Source organism: Phyllobates terribilis, unplaced genomic scaffold (assembly GCF_046119375.1).
Source record: "Phyllobates terribilis strain yellow unplaced genomic scaffold, ASM4611937v1 Scaffold_9__5_contigs__length_417890890, whole genome shotgun sequence".
NCBI classification, from domain to species: Eukaryota; Metazoa; Chordata; class Amphibia; order Anura; family Dendrobatidae; genus Phyllobates; species Phyllobates terribilis.
In genome coordinates, this window is record NW_027362769.1 from 280,265,168 (window position 1) to 280,291,326 (window position 26,159).

Consider the following 26,159-nt stretch of genomic DNA (forward strand, 5'->3'; position numbering starts at 1 on the left):
GGGTTCCGGAGCAGCGATGTTAAATGCCACTGTCAGAGATTGAAAGCGGCATTTAACTAGTTAACAGCCGCAGGTGGATCGCGATTCCACCCACGGCTGTTGCAGAGCCCGCACTGAACCGATGGTTCCGACGTGGTGCGTACTATTACGTACCACATCGGAAAGGGGTTAACCTTGCTCAACCACACCCTGAGGTGGAGGTAGGGTGAATGACTTACCTCCCATCTCTATGTCATTCACACCAAACCACTCCCTTTAGGTGATTTAAACCCCCCCCCCCCCCCCAACACATAACATGCTGGAGGAAAGTTGTAGGTTCAGTTCGCTAAGGCTAGCAGCCGTGGCAAAACATACCTCCCCTCACATATAACACCAGTGACTCTGTCTCAAGGTATAAATTATTCCCAAAGGAGAAATAGTTGTGATGGAGTACAAACCAGATGATTTGCAGAGTTGGTTCTGTGGCCAGATTGTTTTTTTTGTAAGAAATGTTTACATGCCGCAATCCCATCCTCATGAGGAATGTTGGAGTGGAGAGACTCTACATCCATGGTGGTTAGTATTGTGTCCTCCGGAAGTGGGCCCAGGGCTGACAATTTGCAGAGGAGGTCTGTGGTGTCCTGGATATAGCTGGGTGTGCGTCTCACCAAGGGTTTCAGAATGTTCTCCACCCAGCCTGAGATATTCTCAGTTAATGTCCCAATAACAGAGATGATCTCAAACCCAATTTCTTTCTGGTTATCCAATAAAGGGTATCAGTCCGAGAATACTTTTGTAATTTTTGGGCATAAAAGTATTTACATCGATTTTTCTGGCTAAGATGGTACCACAATATAATTTTGTATTGTACATCAATTTACAGGTAAAATCTTTATGCAGTGAAGACAGACTTTCCAATTAAAGAGATAGGAGATGAGATTCTATGTACAGTATATGCATTATACATAGAATCCTATTAGCAGTAACTAAGTAACTGACATCTCAGTAATGCAACACTCTCTCTTCACTGAATACAAATATTAACTCAGAATTAACAATTTTGAAAATGAAGGATCAGTCCTGGCGGAAAAAAGAAGCAGATTTCCCTAAAAGGATATATTACAAAGTTGCTCATTTTTATATGGACAATTGATTTGTAAATTAAAAATTAAAATGACGGTTACTCTTTAACCCCTTTCTGGCCCAGGGCGTATTAATATGTATCTGTGCCCTGGGCCTTATGGGCCTGATATGTATTAATAAGCCCTGGCGATTTCGCCCGCACACAAGCTATGTGCAGGGAGCGGTCCCGCACCGCTCCCGGCACATTAACCCCCGAAATCGATCGCAGCATTCCGGTGGCAAGAGGAGGTAAGCGCAATACTTACCTTCTCTGCCGGCGTCTGAGTCCAATCCCAGCTGTTGCCATGGTGACCCGACGTCATCATCACAACATCCGGGACACAAGGAGGCAGGAAGTTGCCTTGGTCATGCGCAGTGCACGACCAAAGTAACTTCTCCCTGTGCAGATCTGACAAGCGGCATGGCATAGGGAGCAGTTGCTCTCTATGCCATGCAGGCGATCAGGCTGCAAAAGGTGAAAGTCCCATAGTGGGACAATGTGAAAAAGTAATAAAAATGTCAGAAAGTGAAAAAAAAAAATTGTAAAGCTATTGAAATGTTTTATCATCATACCACCCAAAAAAATGGAATAAAACGCGATCAAAAAGACGAATGTAAATAAAAATGGTACTGCTGAAAACGTCATCTTGTCCCGCAAAAAACAAGCCACCATACAGCTCCAACGGCTGAAAAATAAAAAAGTTATAGCTCTCAGAATAAAGCGATGCAAAAACAATACTTTTTTCTATAAAATAGTTTTTATTGTGTAAAAGCGCCAAAATATTAAAAAATATATATAAATGTGGTACCGCTGTAAACGTACTGACCCGAAGAATAAAGCTACCGCATCAATTTTATCACACGCAGAATGGCATAAAAATAAAAAAAAATAAAAAAATTCCTGAATTGTTGGTTTTTGTTTATTCTGCGTTCTAAAAATCAGAATAGAAAGCGATCAAAAAAATGTCACGTGCCCGAAAATGGTACCAATAAAAACGTCAACTTGTACCGCAAACAACAAGCCGCCACATGACTGTCGGCCAAAATATAGAAAACGTATAGCTATCAAAATATGGCGATGTAAAAACTAGTCTTTGCAAAAAAAATGCGTCTTTTAGTGTGTGACAGCTGTCAATCATAAAAACCCGATATGAATCTGACATCAATGTAATTGAACCGCCCCGAAGAATAAAAACGTCTAATCACTTATAGCGCACGAGGAACGGCGTAAAAAAAATGAACTTTAGGGTTAGGGTTGTGCTAGGATTAGGGTTGGGGTTGGGCTAGGATTTTTTCAGAAGTAAAGAAAAAAAAATGACGACGATATGGCGACTAATATTGAGCGCAAGTGCTCGCTACTTGAGTTTGCATCGGGTGCTCGGGTATGCACAGAGTATAGCGGGTGCTCGAGTGACATGCTCGAGTCTCCGCCCCAAATGTTTTGCAGCTGTTATACAGCCAAAAAAACCTTGCGGGGATTGCCTGCCATGCACGAGCGATCCCCACATGTTTTTCTTTGGGTGTCTAATAACCGTGAAACATGCGGGGCAGGGACTCGAGCATGTCACTTGAGTACCCGCGATACTTGGTGCATACCTGAGTACCTGATGCAAACTCAAGTAGCGAGCACTTGCACCCAAGACTAATGACAACTTATTCAATATGATGACCTAATGTTATCAAATTCTGTGTCGTACCTCTGGGTTCAAAATGTTCACTATACCCCTTGATAAAATCCTTGAGGGGTTTAGTTCCAAAATTGAGTCACTGGGGGAAGGGGTGGTTTCCACTATTTAGGCACATCAGGGGCTCCCCAAACGCAACATGGTGTCCGCTAATTATTCAAGCAAATTTTACATTCAAAAAGTCAAATGGCGCTCCTTCCCTTCAGAGCCCCGCAATGCGCCCAAACAGTGGTTTTCCCCCACATATGGGGTATTGGCGTACTCAGGAGAAATTGCACAACAAATTGCATGGTGCAATTTCTCCTGTTACCTTTGTGAAAATGCAAAATTGGGGGCTGAAAAACATTTTTGTTGGAAAAATGTGAAAATTTTATTTTTACGGCTAAATGTCATAAACTTCTGTGAAGCACCTGGGGGTTCAGGGTGCTCACCACACATCTAGATAAGTTTCCTAAGGGGTCTAGTTTCCAAAATTGTGTCACTTGTGAGGGGTTTCCACTGTTTAGGCACATCAGGGGCTCCCCAAACGCAACATGGTGTCCTCTAATTATTTAAGCAAATTTTACATTCAAAAAGTCAAATGGCGCTCCTTCCCTTCCGAGCCCTGCCGTGCGTCCAAACCGTGGTTTTTCCTCACATATGGGGTATCTGCATGCTCAGGGGAAATTGCACAACAAATTTTGGGGTCCATTTTTTCCTGTTACCCGTGTGAAAATAAAAAAATTTGGGTCTAAAGTAACATTTTTGTGAAAAAAGTTAAATGTTCATTTTTTTCTTCCACATTCCAAAAATTCCTGTGAAGAACCTGAAGGGGTTAATAAACTTCTTGAATGTGGTTTTGAGCACCTTAAGGGGTGCATATTTTAGAATGGTGTCACTTTTGGGTATTTTCTGTCATAAAGACCCCTCAAAGTGACTTCAAATGTGATGTGGTCCCTAAAAAAATGGTTTTGTAAATTTTGTTGTAAAAATGAGAAAATCGCTGGTCAACTTTTAACCCTTATAGGTTCCTACTAAAAAAAAATTTGGTTCCAAAATTGTGCTGATGTAAAGTAGACATGTGGGAAATTTTATTTATTAACTATTTTGGGTAACATAGCCCTCTGATTTAAGGGCATAAAAATTAAAATTTAGAAAATTGCGAAATTTTCAAAATTTTCACAAATAAACGCAAGTGATATCGAAGAAATTTTGCCAGTATCATGAAGTACAATATGTCACGAAAAAACAATCTCAGAATCAGCGGGATCCATTGAAGCGTTCCAGAGTAATTACCTCATAAAGTGACAGTGGTCACAATTGTAAAAATTGGCCTGGTCATTAAGGTGCAAACCACCCACGGGGTAAAGAGGTTAAGAATGCTATACCCCCAAAGAAAAATGATCGAAAACAATAGTAACTCTAGACCAATATTAACTCTAATTTGAAGCAAGAAATCACAGATTGGTAGCGTGAATTAGCCACATATGGCAAATTTTTCCTTACAAACAGACCAAAACTCCATAGCACACACTGCTGAGAAGTCATTAATGACCTTCATCAGTTTCAGATTCTCAAGGAATAAGAGATAAATGTATGCATCTTGTAGAATCAGTTTAGGAGTCTTCCAATGTAAGTGAGTTTTCAATTGAACTCTTACTAAAGTCACCACCCGCTAACCACAATAGTCTGAGGAATACATTACATCATACATGTCAAACTCTGTATGGAGGACTACTTTGTGCCCATTACTCTGTATGGAGGACTACTTTATGCCCATTACTCTGTATGGAGGACTACTTTGTGCCCATTACTCTGTATGGAGGACTACTTTGTGCCCATTACTCTGTATGGAGGACTACTTTGTGCCCATTACTCTGTATGGAGGACTACTTTGTGCCCATTATTCCGTATGGAGGACTACGTTGTGCCCATTATTCCGTATGGAGGACTACTTTGTGCCCATTATTCCGTATGGAGGACTACGTTGTGCCCATTATTCCGTATGGAGGACTACGTTGTGCCCATTATTCCGTATGGAGGACTACGTTGTGCCCATTATTCCGTATGGAGGACTAAGTTGTGCCCATTATTCCGTATGGAGGACTACGTTGTGCCCATTATTCCGTATGGAGGACTAAGTTGTGCCCATTATTCCGTATGGAGGACTAAGTGGGGCCCATTATTCCGTATGGAGGACTATGTGGGGCCCATTATTCCGTATGGAGGACTATGTGGGGCCCATTATTCCGTATGGAGGACTATGTGGGGCCCATTATTCCGTATGGAGGACTATGTGGGGCCCATTATTCCGTATGGAGGACTAAGTTGTGCCCATTATTCCGTATGGAGGACTACGTTGTGCCCATTATTCCGTATGGAGGACTAAGTTGTGCCCATTATTCCGTATGGAGGACTAAGTGGGGCCCATTATTCCGTATGGAGGACTATGTGGGGCCCATTATTCCGTATGGAGGACTATGTGGGGCCCATTATTCCGTATGGAGGACTATGTGGGGCCCATTATTCCGTATGGAGGACTATGTGGGGCCCATTATTCCGTATGGAGGACTATGTGGGGCCCATTATACTGTATGGAGGACTATGTGGGGCCCATTATACTGTATGGAGGACTATGTGGGGCCCATTATTCTGTATGGAGGAATATGTGAGGGCCATTATCCTGTATACTGGTTGGCCCGAGACTTTGTCCAAGTTTTTCATTTTTGGCCCACTGTGTGTTTGGGTTTGACATCCCTGCATTACATGCAGTTGTTTTGCCTACTGTGACAACTGGAATAATCCATTACATTGGAGGATAGAATATATTCATATCTACCACGAATTCAGAGACTGGTGTCGTAAGCGAAATACCGAGCCATGAATCAGTTCCTTTTTAGGAGATACCAAGGGCTTGGAGTCCCACTCCTCTACCCTACCTGTAGCAGTACCTTGTTAAACAAAAAGTGCAAAGGGCCAGTAGATGATATACATTTAAGTTTGTGTACAATATTAGTAATAGGAATCACCCACATAGTGACGTATGTATATCTGCTGGATAGATTGGATGGACCAATCGTAAGGAAACAACAACAACCAATAGAAATAATCCGATAAATAGGTCAGGTATGAATTTAAATAAAAAGAACCTTTATTTATACAATCGGGTATGTGGTGGCAAAGAAAGAGCACACACACACGATAAAATATGATTTATTTTCATGGTATACACAAGAGGATTTAGAGAAAAGTTAATTGAATAAATAACAAGTGCAGGAAAAACACTAGAGAAAAGGTAGTAGAACCTAAACATAGGTACAATGTTAGCACGATATATCCAGTATTAGTGCAAGCATATTCAAGCTAGCAGAATGAAGCCTATTGCATGCTGTAGGTAGACACTATTACAAGGGAGCATCAGGTATATAATGCTAAGACCAGGTTTGTATATAAGGTAGTAACTGTTCTAAGTATTTACACCTATCCATGGGCCAATAATAAATCCTACAGTGGAATCATATAATATTGATGTGACAATAGTGCCTTAATAGTCCATCATCATGCTGCATGTTCTATATACATATGCACCCATGTATAGGCTTGGAATTGTAATACATGCCTTATTCGTGGAAAGAACAATGTTGCACGTGCCCTGGGCTAGATGACGTCCTGCAGCTAGCGTGGCACTCACCCCGACAAGTGTTTCGGTGCGTCCTTCATCCTGATGAACTCGTTACCTGTATAAAAGACACCTGTCCACCCATTCGAGCAATCACACTCAAATCTCTCCACCATGGCCAAGACCAAAGGGGTGTCTAAGGACACCAGGGACAAAATTGTAGACCTGCACAAGGCTGGGATGAGCTACAGGACAATAGGCAAGCAGCTTGGTGAGAAGGCGCATAGTGTGTATATACAGGTGCTTCTCACAAAATTAGAATATCATTAACAGTTAATTTATTTCAGTTCTTCAATACAAAAAGTGAAACACATATTATATAGTCATTACAAACAGAGTGATCTATTTCAAGTGTTTATTTCTGTTAATGTTGATGATTATGGCTTACAGCCAATGAAAACACAAAAGTCATTATCTCAGTAAATTGGAAAAATTAACAAAAAACACCTGCAAATGCTTCCTACGTGTTTAAAAAGGTTCCTTAGTCTGTTTCAGTAGGCTCCACAATCATGGGGAAGACTGCTGACTTGACAGATGTCCAGAAGGCAGTCACTGACACTTCATAAGGATGGTAAGCCACAAAAGGTCATTGCTAAAGAAGCTGGCTGTTCACAGAGTGCTGTATACAAGCATATTAATGGAAAGATGAGTGGAAGGAAAAAGCGTGGTAGAAAAAGGTGCACAAGCAACTGGGATAAAAGCAGCAACTGTCCACACTGCCAAAAGTACCAATACCTGGTTTAAAAACAACAGTATCACTGTGCTTGATTGGCCAGCAAACTCGCCTGACCTTAACCCAATAGAGAATCTATGGGGTATTGTCAAGAGGAAGATGAGAGACACCAGACCCAACAATGCAGACGAGCTGAAGGCTGCTATCAAAGCAACCTGGGCTTCCGTAACACCTCAGCAGTGCCACAGGCTGATCGCCTCCATGCCACACCGCATTGATGCAGTAATTGATGCAAAAGGAGCCCCGGCCAAGTATTGAGCGCATTTACCGAAAACATGGACGTGTGAAGGAGGCTATTATATATATATTTTATATTATTATGGTGTGTATTATGAGGTTCTGCAGCAGCTGAGGTGTGTTTTATGAGGTTCTGCAGCAGCTGAGGTGTGTTTTATGAGGTTCTGCAGCAGCTGAGGTGTGTTTTATGAGGTTCTGCAGCAGCTGAGATGTGTATTATGAGGTTCTGCAGCAGCTGAGGTGTGTATTATGATGTTCTACAGCAGCTGAGGTGTGTATTATGAGGTTCTGCAGCAGCTGAGGTGTATATTATGAGGTTCTGCAACAGCTGAGGTGTGTATTATGAGGTTCTGCAGCAGCTGATGTGTGTATTATGAGGTTCTGCAGCAGCTGAGGTGTGTATTATGAGGTTCTGCAGCTGCTGAGGTGTGTATTATGAGGTTCTGCAGCAGCGGAGGTGTGTATTATGAGGTTCTGCAGCAGATGAGGTTTGTGTGTGGGCTAACATACAGATACATATATACTTACACTCTTGCACACATGACTACAGACTCTTCACTGCACAGCAATCATGTCAGGGGTAATGTAGGGGACATGTGAAAGCTCTCTCAGCACTGTGGATGTGGTGTGGAGTGATTGGAGCTGCACTTCTACAGATGAGAGGAGCAGGACCACTGCTCTGCTATTCCCAGTGCTGGGATGAATGAAAGAGGTCAGTGCTGGTGCAGATACTAATAGCCAATCAGTGTGCAGTAGAAAGGCAGAGGGCGGGGCTGGACACTCAGGACAGGGGCGGGGCTGGACACTCAGGACAGGGGCGGGGCTGGACACTCAGGACAGGGGCGGGGCTGGACACTCAGGACAGAATATAATACAAATTCTAACAGTCTATTCAGTAGGACTATCAGCTGTGTATCCACCAGACTTCTGCACAACACAACTGATGGTCCCAACCCCATTTATAAGGCAAGAAATCCCACTTATTAAACCTGACAGGGCACACCTGTGAAGTGAAAACCATTTCCGGTGACTACCTCTTGAAGCTCATCAAGAGAATGCCAAGAGTGTGCAAAGCAGTCATCAAAGCAAAAGGTGGCTACTTTGAAGAACCTAGAATATAAGACATATTTTCAGTTGTTTCACACTTTCTTGTTAAGTATATAATTCCACATGTGTTAATCCATAGTTTTGATGCCTTCAGCGTGAATGTACAATTTTCATAGTCATGAAAATACAGAAAAATCTTTAAATGAGAAGGTGTGTCAAAACTTTTGGTCTGTACTGTATTTACGGCATACCAGGGATCATGGACCAGTTTGCATACATTAAAATACTCGAAGAGGTCATGTTGCCTTACGCTGAAGAGGATATGCCCTTGAAATGGGTGTTTCTACAAGATAACGAGCATAAACACACCAGTTAACGAGCAAAATCTTGGTTCCAGTCCAACAAAATTGAGGTCAAAGTGGCCAGCCCAATCCCCGGACTTTAATCCGATAGAATACTTGTGGGGTGACGTTAAAAATGCCATTTCTGAGGCAATGCCAACAAATGCCAAAAAAATGTGGGATGTAGTCAAAGCATCCTGGGCTGGAATAACAGTTGACAGGTGCCAGAAGTTGGTTGACTCTATGCAACATAGATGTGAAGCAGTTCTAAAAAACTGTGGGTATACAGCTAAATGTTAGGATAGTGATTCATAGGAATGCTAAATCCTCAAAAAAAAAAAAGGAGTACATATTGTGAGCTTGTAAAGACAAATGCAGACACTGCTAATTTTTTTAGAACAGCCCAATGTTCATTTTTTGTTATTTTCTGTAAAGTAGTTAAAAATTCTATACATTTCTATTCATGTTTTGAATTAGAAAACAGTGTGTAAATGTTCTCAATGCATGGAAATAAAAACCTGTATAAAGATTTTGTGCTTAACTCATGGTTTTGAACACACTGCTATTATTTTGAACACTACTGTATAGGATGTGAAAGATACATAATTAATGAACAGATAGACAGAACAGTCCCTGCTAACAGCTGATTGGACTTGTTAGTCCAATCAACTGAGTCCTGCCACTGCTGGCTTACACCAGAGGCTTATCTAGTGGGGGCAGGAGGAGCATATGCCCCGGGCGCAGACGGCATGAGGGTGCCATAGGGTCGCCTTATGCAGCTGTTTGGGATGTCTCCCCAGCAGCTGCATTTTGCCATCCCCGGACTGGGAGTCGTCCATTCTCTGAGCTAGCTGTCAAGCGGACAGCCACTTCAGAGAAGGTGCAACGCGTCAGCTCCCAGTGATCAATACTACGCTTACAGACACGAGTACAACTGAAGCCCAGGGCGACGTCAGCAGCGAGATCAGGTCATGTGATCACGCTACTGACGCCACTCGCCGATGCACAAACAAGATTGGTGGTAAATGCTCCAGTGGCGCTGAATACACCGAAAATTTTGTGAAACGGTGGGGCAGGGAAGGCTTAGTGAAACGGTGGGGCAGGGAAGGCTTAGTGAAACGGTGGGGCAGGGAAGGCTTAGTGAAACGGTGGGGCAGGGAAGGCTTAGTGAAACGGTGGGGCAGGGAAGGCTTAGTGAAACGGTGGGGCAGGGAAGGCTTAGTGAAACGGTGGGGCAGGGAAGGCTTAGTGAAACGGTGGGGCAGGGAAGGCTTAGTGAAACGGTGGGGCAGGGAAGGCTTAGTGAAACGGTGGGGCAGGGAAGGCTTAGTGAAACGGTGGGGCAGGGAAGGCTTAGTGAAACGGTGGGGCAGGGAAGGCTTAGTGAAACGGTGGGGCAGGGAAGGCTTAGTGAAACGGTGGGGCAGGGAAGGCTTAGTGAAACGGTGGGGCAGGGAAGGCTTAGTGAAACGGTGGGGCAGGGAAGGCTTAGTGAAACGGTGGGGCAGGAAAGGTTTAGTGAAACGGTGGGGCAGGAAAGGTTTAGTGAAACGGTGGGGCAGGAAAGGTTTAGTGAAACGGTGGGGCAGGAAAGGTTTAGTGAAACGGTGGGGCAGGAAAGATTTAGTGAAACGGTGGGGCAGGGAAGATTTAGTGAAACGGTGGGGCAGGGAAGATTTGAGGACAGAGTATTAGTAGCAAGGGAGGATAAGGGGGGCATGCATGAGGAAACAGTATGGGGGGGGTATGTGTGCAGACAGTATGGTGAGTGGGGGAATTGGTGCAGACAGAATGGGGAGGATGGGTGCAGACACAGTATGGTGAGTCGGGGATAGGTGCGGACACAGTATGAGGAGCGAGGGGGGGGGATGAATGCGGACAGTAAAGGGAGCAAAGATGATGGAATGGGTGCGGACACAGTATGAGAAGGGGGGGTGTGTGTGAAGAGGCAGCATGGAGAGCGAGGAGGTAAATATATGAGGAGACAGTATGGTTACCAGGGGGGACGTGAGAGGAGACCGCACGAGGAAAGAGGGGGAAATATGTGAGCAGACTATTGAGGGGAATAGCATGAGGAGACCGTATAGGGGGGATAAAAGTGTAAGTAGGTTCAGAATAGAGAACGAGTAGTGTGTGGGGGGGGGCAGTGTTAGCGACAGTGTGGGTCATATTTTGTGCAGGGAATATAGTGAGGGGCAACTATTTATTCAGGGGCACAGAGTAGGGCAGATATTTTTATTCCGGAGCATTATAATGACGCTGCTTTTTTTAAGGGTATAGTGTGGGGAAGTGCTGCACAAGACCAAAGAAGATGAAAGTCTGCAGAGACAAACTGTAACTGTCAAAAAAGTCATCATGGTGTCTGGACAAGATGAAGAAAAGAAAGAGAACTGCTCCCAGAGATAATGTCATCTATAAGGTACCTGGATGTAAAGGTTTATAGTAATACTGACTAATTCTCATCAGTACTGTGGTTCCTATCAGTTCCGTAGCCTGATGACTGATAGCAACAACTCCCAGTAACTCCTTACCATTGTTAAGGACGTACTGGAAGTTGTAGGTTCATGTGATACAAATGTATATGGGTCTGACCTGACATTACAATTGATGTGCCATGTACTAATGGTGGTTACATGATACATGGCTATCTTAATAAAGAGTTGTGCCGTCTGACAAGCTAGGGGTTACTATATTTTTATTTAGTTTAGGAGCATTTAAGGGGTTGTCCAAATTTTATGTGACTGCAAACTTCTGAATTCTCACAGTGCGCACGACCAAAGTATTAAAAAAAAAATGAAAAAAATAATTTTCAAAAATAAAAAAATATTGAACCTATAATATTTATTTATTATGAAAAAAAAAATAAACCAATAAAAGTATACATATTTGGCATCGCCACGTCCAGATCGACCTGACCTATAAAACTATCCCACTAGTTAACCCCTTTAGTGAACACGGTAAAAAAAAAGGGAAGCAAAAAACAATGCTTTATCATCATACCGCCAAGCAAAAAATGGAATAACACGCGATCAAAAAGACTAATGTAAATAAAAATGGTACCGCTGAAAACGTCATCTTGTACCGCATAAAACAAGCCGCCATACAGCTCCATCATCCGAAAAATAAAAAAGTTATAGCTCTCAGAATAAAGCAATACAAAAAAATTATTTTTTCTAGAAAATAGTTTTTATTGCGTAAAAGCGCCAAAACATAAAACGATATAAATGTGGTACCGCTGTAAACATACTGACCCGAACAATAAAGCTCCCTTATCAACCTTACCACACGCGGAGCGGCATAAAAAAAAACCCCATAAGGCTATGTGCCCACGATGCAGAAATGCTCCGGATTTTTCCTGAGCGTTTCTGCATCTCCCTGGCATAAAAAACGCATGCGGATTGTACATGTGGATTGTACATGCGTTTTTCCTGCCAGGGACATGCGGATGTGAAGCGTTCTTCACTTGCATTTCCGCATGCGGGTTGTCAAGCGCTTTCCAAGCAATTTTAGCATCACTTGGAAAGTGCTTGTCAACTTGGTCACACTATATAAATCCATGCAAAGGGCATGGATTTATATAGTGTGACCTTAAAGAATGGTTAAAAATAAAAAATAAATCTATACTTACCTTCTGATGGCCCCCGCAGTCTTGCTTCGCTCCGTCCTGGCTTGCCAGCAGATCGCGGTACACTACACTGAAGGACCTGCCGTCACATGACTATGACGTCAGCGCAGGTCCTTCAGTCCACCGCGAGCTGCCGGCATGGGAGGACGATCGCAGCGGGGGCCATCAGAAGGTAAATATAACATTTATTTTTTATTTTATTCTTTTTTTCACAGGTTCTATGGTACCCGGGTCCGGAGGAGAGTCTCCTGTCCTCCACACCCAGGTACCATCCGCACATTGAAACGCGTGGAATGCGCATCTACAGATGCAGTGATGCGTAATCCATGCGTTTCAATGCTAGTCAATGGCGGCGAAAATGCAGCACTTCCGCAAAATAATTGGTAGTGCTGCATTTTTTTCCGAAGGCCTTCTACCATGCGTTTTTTAAGCGTTTCTGCAGCATTTTTGCCTCTGTGGAAACGCTTTAAAAACGCATCATGGGCACACAGCCTAAAAACAATTCCATAATTGCTGGTTTTTGTTTATTCTGCCTCCCAAAAATCAGAATAGAAAGCGATCAAAAAAACGTCACATGCCCGAAAATGGTACCAATAAAAACGTCAACTTGTCCCGCAAAAAACAAGCCATCACATGACTGTCGGCCAAAATATGGAAAAATTATAGCTCTCAAAATATGGCAATGCAAAAACTAGTCTTTGCAAAAAAAAAGCGTCTTTTAGTGTGTGACAGCTGTCAATCATAAAAACCCGATATGAATCTGGCATCGCTGTAATCGCACCGACCCGAAGAATAAAGTCGTCTAATCACTTATACCACACGAGGAATGGTGTAAAAAAAAAAATCAACTCTAGGGTTAGGGTTGGGTTTAAGGTTGCGCTAGGGTTGGGGTTGGGGTTAGGGTTGTGCTAGAGCTAGGGTTGGGGTTAAGGTTGTGCTAGGGTTGGGTTTTTTTCAAAAGTAAAGAAAAAAAAAAAAATGATGACGATATGGTGACCAGTGTTGAGAGCACGTGCTCGCTACTTGAGTTTGCATTGGGTGCTCGTGTATGCACCAAGTATCATGGGTGTTCGATTGACATGTTCGAGTCTCTGCCCCATATGCTTTGTGGCCAAAAAAAACGTTGCTGGGATCTCCTGCCATTTACGGGCAATCCCCGCTTGTTTTGTTTTGGGTGTCTAACAACCGTGAAACATGCGGGGCAGGGACTTGAGCATGTCACTCGAGCACCCGTGATACATGGTGCATACCTGAGTACCTGATGCAAACTCAAGTAGCGAGCACTTGCAATCAAGACTAATGACAACTTATTGAATATGATGGCCTAATGTTATCAAATTCTGTCGTACCTCTGGTTCAAAATGTACACTATACCCCTTGATAAAATCCTTGAGGGGTCTAGTTTCCAAAATAGAGTCAATTGTGGGGGGGGGTTCCACTATTTAGGCACATCAGGGGCTCCCGAATTATTGAGAGCAATCTATTTCACCTAGGGTAGTCTCTCCAGCCAACCCTAGGTTCTAGAGAGTTTCCTGGCTTCACTGGGCATTGACAAATATAATGCCCTTTGCCTCTATGGTACATGCACTCGTTATCTCGATACCTTCACTGTTGCTCCTGTACATAGAGTTTAGCTCGATCAACCTGCATCGGCTCTACAGCTAGTGGTGTAGCTTGTGGCAACGAGTGGTACTGGAAGGGCGGAACCAGCTTGGGTGGTCTTCTGACGCGAGTGGGTACTTGAGCTTGTTCCAAAGCTCATGCAAACGGAGATCAATCCTAGTAGCCTGGTGTATAAGTGCATCCAGGGAAGATGGTAAATCTCTGCCAGCCAATTCATCCTCAATACGTCCAGCCAGAAATTCCCTACCAGGGCTTCTTCATTCCAAGCTAGCTCCTCAGCCAGGGTACATAAATGTAAGGCATACTGAGCCATGGTGTCCGTGCCTTGTCTCAGAGTCAAAAGGGACGAGACAGCTGAGGAGGTGCGGCCTGGTACATCTCCAGGAACATTCCTAAATTGTGGGTCTCAGGACCTCCACGTTCCCAAATGGGGTTTCCCCAAGCCAGGGCTTGTCCAGACAGCAGGGAGACCATAAATGCAATCTTGGTCTGGTCCAAAGGAAAAAGATGCGCGGGGATTGTGAAGTGGATTTGGCACTGGTTTATAAAACCACGGTTCTCCTTGGGGATCTTCATCATAGTTTCTCCGCTAAGCTTAGCTGCTCCGCCTGAAACTGGAGTCTTAGGCGGTTCCCCTGGAGTGGCTGCCAGTCCTGAGGAAGGATGGCCAGACAAGGTAGAGGCGCAGGACAGAGTGGAAACTGAGGAGGACAAATCCTGCAGCTGCAGGGAAGAGCCCGGACCTGCAGAACTGATCAATGCGTCAAGGATGGGATACGAGGTAAAGAAGGCACAGGCAAAGACGTAGTCAGACAGTCCGAGGCCAGGGCGGGCAGGACAGGATTAGAATATGAAGCCAGGGAAAAAGTGTAAAGGTCAAACGAAACAAGGAAACTAGCCGGATCGGTGACAGGAGTGACAAAAGGATACGTCAAGGATACCTTCAAGCATCGTGTGGAGGGCGCAGCTGCCTAATATATATTCCCTGCTGGCTCTTTTGCCGTCCCATGAGTGACGATTTCTCCTTTATGAACTCATATGTGCCAATTACCTGTAGCTAGATAAATTTGGATTTTGATTTAAGGACCGTTGGTTGTTTATAACATAAATTTATCTAATGTGGTGTCATCTCGCGCTACAAATCCGATGGGGTGTGGTGAGGTGTTGCATTCCTTGCCCCTTTTCCTCTGTTTGCACCTCTTAAAGACATTTTTTCTTGTTCTTTTTCCTATTGGCATATAGCGAGACTTTTTATGTTAAAAGGCCATGGTCAATGCCATTAATACCTTGGGCTGAGCATACAGCCAAAACTTTTAGTTTGACGGCCAAAGCAATAAAAAGAGGGATTTACAGCATTCATGCCTTGTGCCTCTAAAAGTGTATCCTAGCTGTAGAAGATACATATAATAACTGCCCCCATGTACAAAACCTAGGATCATATGTAAGATGAACTAAGATTGAAGATACTGCCATTCAACAGAGAGAAAAGGATTTACATATGATTAAAGACAATACACCCAAATATAGCACCAGGCTTGGTAAGTGCTGGATATTTACTGTATACCTTTTGCGTTACTTGGAATGAATCTCGTCTGATTCGGATAAATTAAAGCCATCTGATTCAAACATAGCAAAAATCTTGGCTACAATTGTAATATCCATATTGTATAAAGACGGGGAACATAGGAATCTGGGGACACCATCAGAACAGCCTCTTTCATAAAGAGGGGTGATTTGTCTTTCTGAAATATTATAAATTACACCATTCCCTCTACCACATAGTGGAAAAAAATCCAAGTGTGTTGAAATTGCAATAAAAAAAATGCAATCGCACAATTCTTTTTTGCATTTTTATTTACTATGTTCACTATATGGTAAAAATGACCTGGCAATATGATTCTCCAGGCCAGTACGAGTACACAGATACCAAATATGTATACTTTTTTTGTTTTTAAGTGGTGAAAAAAAAAAAAGAAAAAATTTTTGCGAGACCCATAACAAGACCCTATTTTCCGAGACCCATAAGGTTTTCATTTTTGGGATGTGGGGCTGTCGTGTGTTAAACGCCAAAGTCAGAGATTGACAGCGGGATTTACCAGGTTAGCAGATGCGGCTGTTAAAGGTACATGATGGTTGATTAAATCAGATATCATGTGCGGGGAAAGATGCGGGCTCGCCGTGCAATCCTGCATCAAAGGTATGGACACGACATATGATGTACATATGCGTCATATGTCGTGAAGGGGTTTAACCATAACACAATTTTATACCAGTCTCTAACCAGACCATTCATCACAGTGTTTTACCAGAAGATAAAGATTTGATGGCATCCACTACGTCTCCCTCTGTAATTGGGACGTCCAGCGCCTCCACGTGGGCACTCAACAAACAGCATCAGGGAAGCTCAGGTAGAGACTAATCTACCACCTGGGATGAAGAGTCGCACCTGGAGCTATACATACATTTATAGAACGCTCTAAAAACCCTGTTAATATTTCGTGGAGTAATGTATAATTCATCATTTGAACTTCTGATACAAGGGATGGAAACACAGGGTCTCTCAGCATTACTCAAATTGGATTATTATTGTTACCAAACTCAAAAATTGCTGCTTCCTTTGCGAGTATCTTTTCTGATTTTTTTCAAAAGGAGTAACTCTAAGAGCCTAAGTCCAGTGACACTTGTGGGGGCTTGGGGGTCCACTATATAGATTTGTTCGGCATTTTGAACCTCAGATGTTAAAAACTATTTTCTTTCCTTAAGGAATCATGTCTGACAAGCAACTCCTGACATAAAAGTTCCTGTAATAGTAACTTTATAAGCATCCCAATTTCCCAAGAGGATTTGAATAGCCTACATGTGTGGTATTGCTGGCAGCTTAAGCCATGTAGGGTGCATATGCCAGATTTTGGAATTTTTTGGGAGGCCTATAGCAATTTTAACTATGAATGCTGATTGGGCAGAAATTACTCAGTGTGTATAGTTAATATTTAGAATGGATGGTAGTAGATCTAGAGATGCAAAGACCAAATTGTTTCTGGAGAAAGATTTATGTACAATTGGGTAATCAGAAGACCTGTTGGTCAGTGGTCCTGTGCCACTCTTTGATTACAGGCTCAGAAGTGATGCACATAAGGCACCTGACCAATACAGCCTGTGATTGTTCATGGTTAATAAATGGTAATCAAAGGCCTTAGGGGGGCCACCGCAGCCCAGATAGAATCCTTTTTTCAGTTTAGGACAGTTACTACTTCATTTTTGCTTTTTTAAATTCTCTGACACCCCTTTCAATAAAAAGAAAATTATTACTATAAGGCTCTATTAAAATACTCCCGTCATGTAGAGTCCTTCTGAAAGAAGCAGCGTATTTTACTTCATCCATAAAATACACAGTCAAAAGAGCACTTTACAAGAAGTGTATGATTTTCGTTACAGCTCTGTTCATTTAAAATATATTAGTTTATATCTAGCTCCATGCTTACAGTCAGCAATGTCTGTAAGCATTTTTTAACAAATGGCGCAGAAAACCATACCAGTTTTATTTAATTTTGGAACATAGATGGGCTTATATTTAGATATAAAGCTAGAAAGGTATGGTGTGTATGTTGAGCCGTTCACTCTACAATTCTGATTAGATCACACCTGCATAATCTAACTTACAGAATGACTGGAAATGTACTTACCGTTATAGTGGATAAAAGAACACCGGATGCAGAATAAATCTCCAGCACAGGTCTTGAACTGCTAGCTCTCTCTTTTGTCAAATAATTTTTCATCAAGGCTGGGAAAAAAAAATCCACAAAAAATAAGATTGCTTGCTTTACAGACCTGGGAGTAATTATAGACTTGTTTCCTTCACAAAACTTCAATATGTTATGGAGGTTTAACGCAACCAAAAGCCTGGGCTTTTAACCCTGCACTATTGTCCATTTACAATGGAGGGTTAAAAGGATGTCTACTTCCAGATATGTGAGCCACAAATTGTGTAGAATACTTAACATCTTCACCCCACGCCTGTTTTCACCTTCATGACCAGGCCAAATTTTACAATTCTAACCACTGTTACTTTATGTGGTAATAACTCATGAACGTTTCAACAGATTCCAGTGATCCTTAGATTGTTTTTTTCATGACCTAAATGTACTTCATGATAGCGGTAAAATTTGTTCAATGTGTGTTGTCATTCTTTGTGAAAAAATGGAAATTAGGCGAAAAATTAGAAAATTCAGCAATTTTTAAACTTTTAATTCTTATGCCATTAAACCAGAGAGAGTTGTGTCACACAAAATCGTTAATAAATAACATTTACTACATGTCTACTTAACATTTGCATCATTTTTTACACTATTTTTTTATTACGAACATAGAAGGGTTAAAAGTTGTTCAGCAATTTGTCATTTTTCAAAAAAAATAAAAATAAAATTTAGGACATCACATCACTTTTGAAGTGACTTTGAGGGGCCTATATATGACAGAAAATACCCCAAAGTGACACCACTCTAAAAACTACACCCCCCAAAATCACATTCAAGAAGTTTAACGCTTAAAATTTGTGTGAAAAAAAAAAAAAAAAGTACTTTACCCCAAATTTTTTATTTTCACAAGGGTAACAGGAGAAATTGCACAGCAAATTTTGAGGTCCATTTTCTCCTGAGTACACGGATATCCCATATGTGGGGGAAAACTACTGTTTGGGCGCATGGCAACGTTTGACTTTTTGAAAGAAAAATGTCTGGAATCGAGAGTAAATGCCATGTCAGGTTTGGAGAGCCTCTGATGTGGGGGGTTTCCACTGTTTAGGCACAAGTGACCCCATTTTGGAAACTAGACCACTCAAGGAACTTATCTAGATGTGTGGTGAGCACCTAGAACCCACAGGTGCTTCACAGAAGTTTACAGTGCTGAACTGTGAAAATGAAAAAAATATATATATTATTTTTTCCCACAAAAATGTTATTTTAGCCTTAAATTCATTCATTCATTTTCACAGGATAGCAGGAGGAAATGAACCCCAAAATTTGTTGTGCAATTTCCCCTGAGTACACGGATACCCCATAGATGGTCAAAAACTACTTTTGAGACACAGTACAAAGCTCAGAAGGGGAGAAGCACCATATTGAAGTTCAGATTTTGCTGGAATGGTTTGAGGGTGCCATGTCACCTTGGCAGAGCCTTGAGGAGCCAGAACAGCAAAAAATCCCATAAGTGACCTCATTTTACAAACCACACCCCCAAAGAATTAATCTAGGGGTGCACTGAGCATATTGACAACACATGTGCCTCACATAAATTTTATACCATTGGACGGTGAAGAAAGAATAATTACATTTTTACCACTAAAATGTTAGATGAGCCGTTAGAAAAATAAAAATCTTGGGGCTAATAGGAAAAAAATGGACCTCTAAGTTTGTTGTTCAATTTCTCCTGAGTGTGCCAATACCCTACATGTAATCGGGAACTACTTTTCAGGCACAATGCAGAGCTCAGAAGGGAATGAGCGCCATATTATAGTGCAGATTCTACCGTTCTGGTTTGCGAGTGCCATGACCCACTGGGAGAGCCCCTGATATACCAGAACAGCAGAATCCCCCAATAAGTGACCCTATTTTACAAACTTACAAACCACACCTCTCAATGAATTTATCTAGGAGTGCAGTGATCATATTGACACCAGATGTGTCACAGAATTTTATACCATTGTGCAATGAAGAAAAATGAATTACATTTTACCACAAATTTTGTTTTAGCCACAGATTTTATATTTTCATAAGGGAAAATGGGTAAAAATAACACCAAAATGTGTCACACAATTTCTGATGAACGTAGAAATACCCCATATGTGGCTGTACAGTACTGCTTAGCAACATGGCGAGGGACGGAGTGCCATATGCCTCCTGGAGTATGCGGATTCCATATACAGAGCCGCTACATGCTAGAAGAGCGGAATATCCCCCTCAAGTGACCCCATTTGGGAAATTATACCCCTTTGGGAATTTATCTACAGGTGTAGTGATGATTTTGACTCCATGGGTGTTTTCCAGAATCAAGCAGCAGTGGATGTTGCTGAATGAAAATTGCAAATCTGATATCATTGTGCCCAGCTCGTGCTTTTGGAGACATGCACCGGTAAATTAGTCAGGCTCTCATCGCTGCAGAAATACCAAACATATGGACGGTACATGTGGTTTATGCACACTGTGGTGCTCAGAAGGGAAAAGCCATTTGGATTTGGGAGAGCAGAATTTCGCTAAATTTCTTTTGGGGGGCGAGGAGTCATAGTACTTTACCAGAGCCTTTGTGCTACCAGTAACGTGGAAGCCCCCTACATTTCCGCTAACAAATGATAATAATAATAATCTTTATTTATATAGCGCCAAATGATGGACCTGAGTGGGGGCATTTTTTGTGGATTGAGTTGAAGCTTTTATTGGGAACATTTTACATAACATTTGGAATCACATTTATGCGGCGCTCCATGCTGAGCACTTACATTGTGGTTTCCAACTAAATCTCTGAATGACTTGAATCAGATTAAAAACCTGAGTGATTCATTCGCTATAATAAGGCAACAGAGTTACTCTGGACTCCATCTGGCTTCTGTTCAGCAGTATCCTTTTCAGAGGTGCACAAAACAGTGGCCAACCATGCTTTTATGCACGCCTAAAAAGACGGACACCGCCGGATCATAGGTCAGGCGGCGTCCAGTGTGTTCCCATCTGCCTCATTATAGGGAATCTTCCGCCTGGATTTCCGTCTGAACCATGTATTTGAGAGATTTACAAGGAAACCCCGGTGTAAGTGTTCAGCATAGAGTGCAGGATAAATGAGAACTGAGCCTTACAGCGATCTTTGAAAGGCAGAATGAACAAATCAACAGCAGGTCAAGAATTGTTTTTATTTATTTTTTACGCCATTCCTTGTGCAGTATACGTGATTACATGACTTTATGACTTGTTCTTTGGGTTGGTGCAATTACAGCGATACCAGATTTTGTTTTTTTATGTTTGGCTGCTGTCACAGACTAAAAGATGCTTTATTTTGCAAAAACTAGTTTTTGCATCGCCATATTTTGAGAGCTATAATTTTTCCATACTTCTGCCGACAGAATCAGGTGAGAGCTTGGATTTCTGCGGCACAACTTAACGTTTTATCGGTACCATTTTCGGCCATATAACGTTTTTTTAAAAATCGCTTTCTATTCTGATTTTTGGGAAGCAGAAAGAACAAAAAACAGCAATTCAGGAATAGTTTTTTGGGGATTTTTTCTATGCTTGTTCCATGTGTCGAAAAATTGATAAGGCAGCTTTATTCTTCAGGTCAGTACGATTACAGAGATAACACATTTAATTTTTTTATGTTTTGCTTCTTTTACACAAAAACTTTTATAGAAAAAAAGAATTATTTTTGCATCATTGTATTCTCAGAGCTATAACTTTTTAATTTTTCCGCTGATGGAGCTATAAGGGCTGTGGAGTCTGAGTCATGTAGCCGGAGTGCATATTGGGGGAGTTGGAGACGGTATAAAATGGACCGACTCTTAAAATATATAATAAATTGGGTACAGCAGTTAAATGCAGGATGTGCTGTAAATTTTTTTCCTAAGAATTTGGGAAAGTTATGAAATGTCCTATAAATGTCTGTTCTATTCCTGATCTAAGGATCTCAGCTCTTTGTTGAGATTAATCTGTGTTGCACTTTATGTATATGCTCAGCAGTGAGGGAGTATGATTACAGCGATATTACATTTATATTTTTTATGTTTTGGCGCTTTTACACAATAACTATCTCATAGAAAAAATATATTTTTGCAACGTTGTATTTTGAGAGCTATAAATTTTTTTATTTTTCCACTGATGGAGCTGTATGGCATCGGTTTTTTTTTGCAGGTCAAGGTAACATTTTCAGCTATACTATTTTTATTTACATTCATTTTTTGATCGCCTTTTATTCCACTTTTTTGTTCAGTGGTATGATGAAAAAGCATAGTTTTTTGCCTAGTTTATTTATTTTCTTACGGTGTTCATTCAAGGGGTTAACCAGTGTGACAGTTTTATAGGTCGGGTAGTTTGGGACGCGGCGATACCAAATGTGTGTACTTTCTTGTTATTTTACATGAAAATACTTATTTATGGGTACAATATATATATTTATTTATTTATTTATTTTTTAATTAATTTTTTTTTTTTACTTTCTATTACTTAGTCCCTTCAGGGGACTTTCACTTTCAGCAGTCTGATTGCTATTATAAAAAGTATTGCAATCCACGAGCATTGCAATGTTGTATAACTAAGTGCTGCACTGACACAAGCACCTTAGACCATGCACAGAGGCTTGCCATAGCTTGAAGACCCAGATGTTGTCATGACGACCTCGGGTCACTATGGCAACAATCGAGCCCTGTCAATGACCTCACGGGGGTACCGATCAGAGGGGAGAGGGAGCCCCTTCCCTCTCTTTGCCTTCTAAATGCTGCGATCGATATCAATCGCAGCATTTAGAGGGGTAAACCGCCAGGGGTGGTGCGTGCACCACTCCTGGCAATGAGAGCTGTGTGTCCACTATCATGTTAGCTGAACACCCATTGGCAATTGGGCGCTCGCACAGCTACTATGAGCGCGCAATCTCCATGACGTAAATAGACTTCATTGGTCGGGAAGTCGTTCCTTTTCATGACATATAGATACATCTAATGTTTTGAAGGGGTTAAAGTAACAAGCACATCAGGTACTCACCCCTCCCTGGATTCAGCACTAGCTCCCGGCCACAGCTCCAGTCCTGTTAATTAGACTACAGCGGAGACATCACATCAACAGGGTGCATCACCTGTCACGGGTGTATCAAGTGTGACAGACAGTCACTCTGGATCCGGCTGGAGAAGGTCACTGCGCTAGGCATTGCAAATGCCTTCTTGATCCCCTCATCTCTGTAGTGCAGTGATATCCTTCTTCCTTTAGGACCCAACAGCGACCTCCACCTTCTGCTGCCAATTGACACACCCTTGCTTGGTAGTTAAACTCTCAGTGTCTCCAGAGTGTCGGCGGTGATAGTTCTATGTTCCTCTGTCCATGCCTGGAGTACTAGTAGTCGGCTAGTTTCTTCTTGGACTTCCTTTGGAGGACAGTTGGCATCATCTCTCTGGTGTCTTCTCAAGATAAGTGTATCCTCTTTGATTGTTTACCTTGTTTTCTTTAGTTAGAGTGGGGCCTGACTAGTGTACACCCCGTCCCCTCCCTACCTAGGGCATAGCTCTATGGACATTCAGGGCTTAGGTTCCAGCTCAGAAATTGGTGCAGAGCCAATATAGGGACGATAGGGTAGTCAGGGTGATATTAGATCTGCCTAGGGGTCTCCACTCCCCCTTTCCCTAGTTGTTCAGTTCTCCTCCCCCTCTTCCCGTCATTGTACACTCGTTCCTTCCCTCACCTTCCGTGACATCACCACTCTAGCCAGCTATTGAGCTCAGTGCTCTCTCAGAAACTGTTAAGAGTCGTGAAGTTTGTTATTGATGTGACATCACTGAAATAGTCAGTCATTGAGCTCAGAGTCTCGTGCACCGGGCTCAGCATCTTATGCCGTCAATTTAAGTGCACTAGGTTGATGGCACATAACTCGGAGATCAGTGGCTGGCTAGAGCGAATGAGCTCATTGTTGTCATGCCATCCATGCATAGGAACTAGTGTTGAGCGAATATGTTCTGTTAACCCTTTCGGCGAGTATGCTCGGGCCGAGCTCCGAGTATTTAGAGCTGCTCGGTGATATGTTTGAATCGCTCCCGTGTGCATGATTTGCGGCTGTTTGACAGTTTTAATACATGTGAGGATTGTCTATTTCTTACACATTACTCACATGTAATAAAGCTGTCAAACAGTCGCAAATCATGCACACGGGAGCGATTCAAACACATCACCGAGCAGCTATAAATACTCGGAGCTCGGCCCGAGCATACTCGGAACAGAACATACTAGCTCAACACTAATAGGAACCTATCGTAGGATGTACTATTACATCCTATATCAGAAAGGGCTTAAAGTGCGACATTTGATCAATGTAAAATGGCAAAAATTGAAGTGAATAGACTAAAGGTTTATTACAATTTACAACATTTTGATCAAGGTGAGCGGTTTTTAGAAAGTTTAATAAATTTACTTTTATATGTAAATACTTGCTTTAGAACCAGTTAGTAGTTTTTGATAGTTAAAAACCAAAAGCTATAATATTTATAACTTATAAAGTAGCTATATCAACTACTATAACAAAAGGTATAACTTACAATATATCACAAAAGTTGAGTACACCCCTCACATTTTTGAAAATATTTTATTATATCTTTTCATGGGACAACACTGAAGATATGACACTTTGATACAATGTAAAGTAGTCAGTGTGCAGCTTGTATAACAGTGTAAATTTGATGTGCCCTCTAAGTAACTCACACACGGCCATTAATGTCTAAACCGCTGGCAACAAAAGGGAGTACACCCCTAAGTGAAAATTGCCAAATTGTGCCCAATTAGCCATGTTCCCTCTCATGGAACTAAGGAGACAAGTAGGCGAGCAGCTTGGGAACATTTGCAATGGCAGTAATACCGCCATTGCACGACATATTAACAGCACGTATAACGGCCACCTGGATGATATATCCTTCTGCATCGTGGAGGTCATTAAGCACAAGACTAAGGGAGGAAATCTGGGCAATATCATTCTCAGAAAAGAAGCAGAATGAACTTTTAGGATGCAATCATTAGCACCAAGGGGGCTCAATGAACAAATTTTGTATACAGGTTTCCTAGGAGGCACCGTTTTGGCATCTTCATGTATTGATCTAGTAGGATCCTGATAATGGGTTCTGGCATGCGTCACTTTGGCATCTTCATGTATTGATCTAGTAGGATCCTGATAATGGGTTCTGGCATGCGTCACTTAATCTGACATCTCCATTAAGAGTATCTATCATCATCATATTGTACTACACTAACATGTATTGGATATCTTACACCATTAATGTTTTCCGAGCCCGTTTTTGCTCAGATGTACGGACATTGAAAAATAAGTGCTGGTATTCACCAGCGTTATAACGTTCACATTTAGACACAGGATAGTCACTGGCCATCACAGGTCTGTGATAGCAATCTTTGTTCATATATTTTTTTATTGGTGTGGATAAAGGTTTCTGATCTATAATTATCCCATGGCAATCATAACTGCATAGATTCTTGGAACTATATATCCGATCCCAGCCGTGTCTGGAATAGATTTTTCGTTGCTATACTTACCTAGTACAGACTATACTAGCATAGCTCCCAACCGTCCCGGTTTCTGCGGGACTGTCCCGCTTTGAGGGCTCAGTCCCGCGTCCAGCCACGGCTCAGCAGTTTTCCCGGCATCTATACTTCCCTTACCTCTCACTGAAGTTCTCTGTAGCTCCTCCTCCTCGGGGATGGGGGGGGGGGGGCATCAGCTCTTAGTGTATAAATTAAATTATATATTCACCTCCTCTCACTCATTCACCGGGACTCGAACTCACAAATTACAGTGTCACACCATGCTTCCCAATGCTCACAGGCTGTGCGCTCTCACCACTGAGCTACAGCCCATAGTGATAACCAAAATCTCCAATCTTTATCTTGACTCTACATTGCAATGAGTCCAAAAGCAGAGTATACAGCTCCATCGAAATACATTGTATATATAACAATGTATTTTTATGTTGGCTGTATACGGAGGTGAAGACAAATATTTATCTTGTTCCTATAAGGCTATATATACGCTCCGTAATGGCCGCTCACCTGCGCTGCATCCAAAACACTGCGCTCTACATTAGAAGCAAAGTGATAGATTTATAGAAATCCCACACCCACTGTGCTTCTGTTTGACGCTGCGTAAACTCGCGCGCAGATTTATGAGCCGCAGAACGTCAATTTCTGTTACGGAGACGCTCATCTCCACTAGGAAATTTCCACAATAGAAACATATTGGATGCGGTAACTCCACATGGTTCAGTGAAAACATGCGGATTTACCTGCGTGATTAGAACACAGCGAGAATACACTGCGTCCAAAGCGCTGCTGTTCCTGATCGTGGTAATGTAGCCTAAAAGTATAAAGTATTA

The 26,159-nt window shown here is 42.1% G+C and overlaps 1 protein-coding gene across 3 annotated transcripts in view; it reads right to left on the minus strand.

The window, feature by feature from the left end:
- The window catches only part of VPS16 (VPS16 core subunit of CORVET and HOPS complexes), a 334,351-nt gene that overhangs the window by 270,855 nt on the left and 37,337 nt on the right, over positions 1–26,159 (minus strand). For all 3 annotated transcript variants that reach the window (XM_073647833.1, XM_073647834.1, XM_073647832.1), the window contains exon 3: positions 17,734–17,831. In XM_073647833.1, coding sequence (XP_073503934.1) covers positions 17,734–17,831 — 98 coding nt within the window. The remainder of the gene's footprint in view (positions 1–17,733; positions 17,832–26,159) is intronic.